At 42.7% G+C, this 8,697-nt stretch overlaps 1 protein-coding gene across 1 annotated transcript in view; it reads right to left on the minus strand.

The window, feature by feature from the left end:
* The window catches only part of LOC109287436 (WASH complex subunit FAM21-like), a 74,289-nt gene that overhangs the window by 16,738 nt on the left and 48,854 nt on the right, over positions 1 to 8,697 (minus strand). Inside the window, exons 23-27 of the mRNA XM_019502534.1 lie at positions 6,336 to 6,464; positions 6,053 to 6,148; positions 4,883 to 5,008; positions 3,338 to 3,400; positions 2,517 to 2,729 (exon numbers count right to left, since the gene is read on the minus strand). Coding sequence (XP_019358079.1) covers positions 2,517 to 2,729; positions 3,338 to 3,400; positions 4,883 to 5,008; positions 6,053 to 6,148; positions 6,336 to 6,464 — 627 coding nt within the window. The remainder of the gene's footprint in view (positions 1 to 2,516; positions 2,730 to 3,337; positions 3,401 to 4,882; positions 5,009 to 6,052; positions 6,149 to 6,335; positions 6,465 to 8,697) is intronic.

Raw genomic sequence — 8,697 nt, forward strand, 5'->3', positions numbered from 1 at the left:
TTAGTGGACAATAAAGCTGAATATAGGCCACTGCATGCCCTTGCTGCCAAGAAGGCTAATGACATACTGGAGCTGGACTGCTCTCAGTGGTGGCAGATAACAGAACAAGGACCAACAGTCTCAAGTTGCAGCAAGAGAAGTTTAGGTTAGCTATTAGGAAGAATGTTCTCACTAGGAGGGTACTAAAACACTAGAACAGGTTATCCAGAGAGGTGACGGAAGCTTCATTCTTGGGGGTTTTCAAAACCTAGCTAGACAAAGCTTTGGCTGGGATGATCTAGCTGGGGATGGTCCTGCTTTGAGAGGGGGTTCAACTAGATCAGGGTTTCTCAACGAGTGGGATGTGTCCCACTGAAGGGATGCAAAGGTCCTCTAGGTGGGACTTGAGTTGCAGTGGTGAAACCAGAAGTGCCACAGTGGGATTTCTGGTTTTCCTTTTGCACGCTTCGATTGGCCTCTGGGGGACCCCCTGCCCTGCTTGACAACCAGTAGGACCAGGATTTTTTGACCTTATGTAGGTGGGACATAAGGTGCAAAAGGTTGAGAACTGCTGGACTAGATGACCTCCCGAGGTCCCTTCCAAGCCTAAATTTCTATGATTCAAGTTGGCATTAAAAACTTTGTGCTTGATTTTTTTCAGGCATCTATGTAACCATCTCATTTTTATTAAGCCTAATTGACTGGTAAGGGGGAAGACGATACTGAAGTTTTTGGACAGTTAAGAAATTAATTTGATGTGAATGAGCTTCCATGAACTTTAACTTTCTATAGCTTTGCTTATGCAAAGCACATAAGGCCTGTAAGGGTACATAGGACACATGACGCCTACATTATGTATGCCTTATATGCAGTTCTGTGTATGGAAGGCTTTCTGATTAGGAAGTAAAAGGTTTTTGCATGTTTGAGCATACAGCATTGTGTCTAACTTGCCCAAGGGAAACTGCTATTCCCTATTAGAATGCTCTTTCCTTAGTCTAGCAAGGAGATATTAGTGGTGTCATTCCACGTCAGGTATGAAGCTGACTGACAGTGGTAGGAAAGTCATTGGAGCTGCTGCCTGTTTTGTACCCTTCTGTGACGAGAGAAAAAAAAAAATACCTGACTCCTTCAGTAATACATTTACTTGACAAAAAAATGCTACTGCTTAAGTGACAGCTCTGTGCTTCTCGGTGTTTTTATTCATACCTTTATTTTATTGACTGTGAAAACTATTATACTTAAGGGCTTAATGGTTCGTTTAAATGGGTTTGAATTGAGCAACTATGATTTCAGTCTGGGTTTTTATGAATCTATAAATCTCTTGTTTTCAGCAAAAAGGACTTGAATGAGATAATTGAGGGGCTTAATATTGATTTTTTTTTTAAACTGTACTGATTGCTACTAGATGAGAAGCAGGGTTGATTTGGAATCCTGCAGCTTCTGGATAAGACCCATCTGTTTGCCCTGGGTGGACTGGAAGCTTATGCACTCGTGCACTGTCTTACAGCAAACTTTATTTTCAGTACTGAACACACTGTGAAAGCATGCTATAATCGGGATCTAGTCAGCAACATTTTGCTTCCCTGGTTCCTTGCTGCATATTTCTGCTCCCCTGAGAGCTCATGCTGCCTGTGGTTCCCTTGTTGCAGAGCCCCAGGCCCCTCTGCAGCAAAAGTAAGCATGGGCCTAAGACAGCAGCAGGGACAGCTGTGGAGGATTGCTGAGGAGGGGACACACAACTTGGTGCGGCCGCATACCACCTGATTTTCCATACCATCCCTGGCTGGGTCAGACCTTCCCCAGGCCAGATCCAGCCTCTCTGTGGGCTGGATCTGGCCTCAGGGCTGTAGGTTGTTCTATAATATGCTAAACAAAGTGGGTTCCAGAGGGGTAAAATTGCAAACTTTTGCATCTACCTTGAGAAAGTTAACTTCCAAGAGGGGTCAAATGTCCCCTGAGGATGGAGAGAATTGCTGGGACGCATGTAAGCAATGTTCTTCATTGATCAGGTTTGGTGTTATGTTGTTGTTTCTCAAACACTTTTTTCCTAAGCTAACTTAAACTTCTCTCCTTTATTGCAAGGGGGTGGGGCATGGACTGAATTAACATCTCTCCCTCTCCAAGACAGCCCTTGGCTATGTGGCAGCATGTGCAGGGGCAGATCCAGGATTCTATTCTGCAAAAGGTATGTTGGAGCAGTGACCAGTGCTGCAAGTATGGCTGCACCCCTGCTCCCAGTCTCCTCCCCACCACCAAAGAGGGCAGACTGCACAAGGAAGCAGCAGCTAACAACTTTTTTAAATCCCAAAGAAAATAAGAATTACCCCTGTCCCCTTTCAGAGGCATATCTCCTTCCTTCCATCTCCTTCCCCAGCCTACCACTGTCAGTGTTTGTGCTCTCCCAGAAGCAAGGGGAGCTTCTATTATAGAATCATAGAAAGTTCCACCTCAGGTAGTTCTAGCTCCCTCCTCTTTCTGCTAACAACAAAATCATGCTAACAGCAGTGATGCACACTTAATCTAGGCACCGACATTACCTTATTGGCACTGTGCAAGGTTTCTGCTTGCATGGGATGTTCAAAGCTCACGCCAGACCCTTCATTGCTTCCTGCAGTACGAAAGGTTTCAGTGCTTTGTATGCCATCAGGCTCATGTACTGGAGTCTCTGAAGTTGGCAGTACAGGCTTCATGCTGGAGATCTTGGGCACTGCACTGGGTAGTAAGGCTGCTGGATTAATAGCTAAGTTAGCCTAAGAAGTATGAACAAAATTGTATTAGTACTACCATAAGAGTGGTGAAAGCACAGGAGAGACACAGCATGGACTAGCAGACAGAGCACTCATGTAGGACTTGAAGAGCAGAGTTCTAGTTCTGGTTTAGCCACTAGCACTGGCCAGGTCGGTTCATCTTTCTGTGCCTTCATTTCCCCTCCCCCGTCTCACTACGATTGTACTATGCTTGCAGAACAGGCCTCTGATCATACAAGGCCTGTATATGCTACTGTACCAGCATTCTATGACTGACTGTCAAACAAGAGTTTGTTTGCATGCTTGAGAAATAGTGCCAAAGAAAGCAACAATAGTTCAGGAAAGTCCCCCAAACTCAGAAGCACAGTTAGATAGTGCTTCCCAGAATCAGTTTCCCAAAAGGGAAGAAAGAACAACAAAAAAATATTAAACATGCAATATGCACTAAGCAACAATTGAAAAAATCAGCTGCATCTGAAAAGAGGCCTTAAAAGCTGACAATTAGAAAGGGGAGGTGAACATCATTTCTTTCTTTCTTTTTTCCTTTATTAAAAGAGCCATTAGTGAGGCAAAGAAGATTTTTAAAGCTAAAATGCCAGTAAAATAATTACTTGTAGTTTTCCAATCCGAGACGAGGGCTCTTTGGTTTTAATGGGAGCAGGACCTGTGGATTTCTGTACAAAATTACACTGGATTAAAAGTCAGCTGGACAAATGCAACAGAAATCTTTATCTGGTGTGCAGTATGCATTTTAATGCATCCATAGGAAAAAGCTACTTTTGTTCTTTTGCATTTCTTTGTGAACTCTGGAGAGATGACCATGTAACACAGAGCCAAAGATCCAGCCCACAGAGTCGGAAATGTGATGATGGGATGAGCGGTGGCAGTGGTAATAGCTGCAGCTCCCATTAATTAATGCTGCTACTGCTTCTCCCCTCAAATTTCCAGCCTTGTAGAGCCCTATGGGCCAGATTCAGAGCACGGGAGCTATCCATTTGGCTGGAAGGACTGCCCACAAGGCCAGAAATTTGGTGTCACAAAGACCAGAGGATGCTACAGCTGCTGCCACTCCCAAATTTCCAGCTCTGTGGGAAGCCCCATGGGTTGGTTCTGGAGCATGAAACCATGCCATCTGGCCTGTAGGGTGGCTTACAGGACCAGAAAATTTGGCAGTGGGAAGTCTCAGCAATTTATACCAAGCCACCACCAAATTTCCCACCTGATGGGCAGCCCTATGGGCCAGATGCTGCAGCCCTGCACTCTGGGTCTGGCTCACAAAGTAGCCCTGGGTGACTTACCAGAGGTATAAAACTCATCCTGTAAGTTTTATACCTGTGGTGTAACAAATACCAGACACATGACATCACTTAAAGGACTAGGTCAGCAAACCCATAATTTCATTCTCTCTACCCACAAAGAAATATTCACAGGTTGTAGCCTGTGCAAGTCACTCAACATCAGTTACTTTACTAGTAGAAAACCAACTGTATCCCCATGAAGGAGCACCATTTGATGCACCTTTGATTGCTCTATCACAGCTCTTCTACGTTGTCTAACAAGGGTGCCACGCCTCTGCTATACCACAGAGGCTCTAGCCCATGATGAAGGAGCCTCCAGCTTGCAGCATATTGGGAACAGAGCAGTCAGTTTTAAAAAAAGAGCACTTTTCTGCTCAAGGATGTCAAGTAACACCAAGATCAAATACAACCAGGCCAGAGTTGCACAGCAGTGCTGGAGCTCTGGTCTGGCATCTAGCCAGCCATACTACTCAAACAAAAAGGTATCAGACCCAATGTTGTTGTGCTTGGAGACAAGTTAGAAAACAGCTGAAGCATTAAAAGAATCTTGCGGTATTGAAGTCTCTCCTTACATGCTACCTACACTTCAAAACTTAAGATTTACTACAGCAAAAATTAAAGGAGTGTTTTGGAAGATGTATGCACAGGGTCTGTCAGTTTTCATTTTCTGTTAAGCTACTAAAAAGCCAAAAGGACTAGTTATTTCCTACACCTCACCCAGTACAATGTAAGTGTTAAACGTCACGCTGCTTTGCCACTTATTAGGCAAGGAGTTAGTTTTGAGAAGCTATTTAAAAACTTAGAGATATGATAAACAGTAAACAGGAAAAGACCGGGTTATAAGATGTGGGTATATACCTCAGTGATTTCTGGCTTATGTGCCTTATTTTGTTTGGCATTTAGATTATGCTCAGGAACGTTACTGGTCTCTAAGGATGGGCCACCGCTGTCTTTTTTGGTTACTGGTTTCTTTTCTGCCACTTTCTGAAATGAGAATAAAAAATGAGCAGGGGAAGTTATGAATAAATTGTACATGAGCCTGAAGATGCACAGGGGATAGGTCTCTTAAGAAAGATCCCGCTAACTCAAAAATTGACACCATTTCAACTTTCTGATGTCAGTTTCGACTTTACAACGCTTGATCTGATGCAAAGCCACATCAGCAAACAAGTTTGCTGCATCACCCATCTCCCTGGAGAACATCTGTTCAAACTTCCTTGGATGCTTTCTTTAAGAAAGTAGACAAGACTTCAAAAAAGCCTGCAGCCAGGACTCCTGAGAAGACTCCAGCCAAGAGCCCTTCAAAAAGTCCAGCAAAGTCACCTCAAAGATCTCCTTCCAAATCAATATGATTGCTATTTACAATATAAATACATTAATGTAGCTACAGTAAAAACTCCCATCAACTGGCACCTTAAAAGCCAGCATACTCTATTAACTGCATGCCTGCTTGTAAGGTAAAGTGAAACCAGTTCCTCCAAGCCCCCACAGCCCGGGGCAAAGCAGCCTGTGTTGCTGAGCCCCCACAGCCCGGGGCATAGCAGGCTGCGTGGGGCCCGCCTCCCAGTTCCATGGGGCCTGCAGGGCCCACGGGAGGGGCAGCAATGCTGTGCAAGGATGCCTGTTCGGGTCGCTCAATTAACTGTCATATTTTGTTATCCAGCATCCCCCATTCCTGGGGGATGCCGGATAACAGAGTTTTACTGTATATCATTCATCTAAAATTGATTGAGTACAAAATTCTGGGTTATTTTGGGTGAAAAATAGGGTAATTGGACCTTGGTTGAGGAACTAAATCCCCATTTTAACATTGTTCCCTATAGGGAAAACAGTTCCAAGTTACAACGTTTCGACTTAAAACCCAGTTTTCAGGAACCAATTACGTTGCAAGTCCGAGGACTCCCTGTACTTTAAAGAGAGATTCTACCCTACTGATTTCACTTGGAAATCTCTGTAACAGTCCCCATATACTCATTTCCACTTTCCTAGGCCTTTCAAAGAAGTCATTTATAATAAAGTGGCAAATACCGGGGGCTTTGCTTTAGCAGTACTGAAGAGATCATCCTCTTCATCATCACCAAACAGCTCTCCTCCAAAGGACAGCTTCACGCTGCGGCTTGCAGACTGAAAGACAAAATGCATCACAGATTTTTCTTGCTGCTAGTGAATACTACATCCATATGTATCAGTCTCTCCTGGATGGAGGGCAGTGATTGGGCCCATCAACATCTCAGCAAAAGGACCTAATGCAACCATGTGTATGAAGATTCCATCTTCAAACAGGAGATTCAGAACAGAGCTCTGAATTTACCTTGGACTTCTTGGGACTAGCAAAGAGGTCAACATCAGGATCATTATCTTTCTGGAGCTTGTGACTAAACAGCAGCTCTTCATCCTGGAAGACACCAGTACTTTTGGAACGGCTGCTCTTTTCAGAAGGCTGCAAAAAAGGAGAGAAGACAGACACGTATGTTCACAGCATCTCCAAAATAGTTTATTTCCAGTAATACTCAAATAGCAACAAGGCAAAACTGTAATGAGACATGCTACAGCTATTTGGCTGTCTCTGTCTACTCCTATAGTCCTCAGTATCTTCCAAACAGGAGCATAGTAATAAAAGGTTTTACAGATGCTGGAAAATATAATGAAGGATAAAATTTAAACTGCTTCAGCTAAGCATATTTCAGCAAATGCAGAGACAGGCATAGAATCCCATAGGAACATAGTTCTTGCATCCCATTTCCAAGGATAATATTTACAGATTGGCACTAGGTTGACAGGAAAAGCCCATCCATGGTGCATATTAGACCACAAGGATTGTTGTTAAGTTTTGAGCTTGGAGTAAGGAAACTGAAGGATCGTGAGAAACCTAGTAGAACAGTAGAAATCTAACACAATACCAATGATATCTTAAAGACCAGATGATTAGGATGCAAATCGAAACACACAGCAATGCAGGGCAGGCAAGGTATAGTCCTTGTTTGGGTGAAGGCAATTAAAATGACTGTGCTTACTTATCCCATTCAACTGAAGCTACGTATGTTCTCTTACCTGTATTTCTGCATTAATACCCATTTAAAAAAAGAAATGAAAAAATGAACATAAGCTAGGTCCAGCCCACAATGAACCCAGTGGTGGACTGCCTGCCAGGGAGGACACCAAGGCTGTTTATAGACCTGCTAAAACTTGTGATGCAAATTGGTTCACAGTTCAAATTAAATTTCAGTTCAAATTAAGGGTTAATAGAGGATCATTGACCAACAACAGCACCTTAATAGACCCAATTTGAAGGCTCTGTGTGTGGGCTTATGCTTAGTGGGTTGAAAGTAATTAGGAGGCAATAATAAGCTACTGTTTAAGCACTGCTACATTGTTGCAAACCTACTGACCATTATCTAAAGCAAGGGTTTTCAACCTTTTAACAAGTGTACATACCCCTTCTGTCTCAGTTTCAGGTCATCTACACCTTTATATTTTTTCTTGTTTTTAAAATGTTACCAATTATGTGATATAAGGCAGGCTATACTAATTAACATTAAATGCTTTATTAATTTATGAATTAAATATATATATCATAGTTATGCCACAGAAGTTTGGGCCTGATATGCTGCTGGATTAGTACATAATAGGAAACAATATTACAACTCTTAATGAAGTGTCTGCATAAACTCATTTCTGTACAATGAAGTTATTATGATTGTCCTTTAATATTTGTAACTTAAAGCCTTTAACATCAGAATAATAAATATCTTAAAGCTAAAAATCTTAAAATATAAAATCTCAATGAAAAATACCCCAAAATAAGCCAAAAGTAATGTCAATCTTGCTATTTCAGTGGGACACTTGGGCCTAGTGGGTCTTCCACAGCTCCTCAATCCTTGGAGCAATATTAGAAAGACAAACTCATCTCGTCCTCATGTCCAGTTTTGCTCTGTGTTTTGTTTTAATAGCAGCCAGTGCAGAAAATCCAGGCTCACAAATATGTAGCTGCAAATGGCAGCAGGACTTCCATTGCTTTCCTAGTAAGCTCTGGAAATTCAGTTTCAATTTCCAACCAAAAACTTGAGATGTTTCATCCCAATTCTGATGCTTCTAACGTAAAAAGCTGTGTTTGCTCAGTTCGATCAGTTTGTCTTCTTCATGAACATGTGCAGCATTTCTTTGTTGGTAGCACCTGAAAATGGATCCCTGATCCAGTCCCGGTCGATTTGTAGTGACTTTTCCATTTCACCAAAATACCAGTTAAACTGAGCAACAAGCCCTGTTAGATGGTTACAAATTACCTCCAAAATGTCAGCAACTTCTGGTGCTCCATCATTTAAGTCCATTAGGCAGGGGAACATTGTTGTTATTCCCATTTTCACTCATTCATTCTACTATTATAGCCCAGCCTCTGGCACAGATCTTTGAAAACTCCTGGCACTCTGGTATAGTGCCCGAAGACTGGAAGAAAACCGATGTGGTGCCCATCTTCAAGAAAGGGAGAAAAGTGGATCCGGCTAACTATAGGCCCATCAGACTGACTTCTATCCCGGGGAAGGTCTTAGAAAAGTTTATTAAAAAGAGGCCACCCTTAATGGACTGGCAGATGCCAACACCCTAAGGGATAGCCAACACGGGTTTGTTGCGACTAGGTCTTGCTTGACCAATCTCATTACCTTCTACAACCAGGT

This window comes from Gavialis gangeticus, unplaced genomic scaffold (assembly GCF_001723915.1).
Source record: "Gavialis gangeticus isolate Ggan-Ray unplaced genomic scaffold, GavGan_comp1, whole genome shotgun sequence".
Classification (NCBI taxonomy): Eukaryota; Metazoa; Chordata; order Crocodylia; family Gavialidae; genus Gavialis; species Gavialis gangeticus.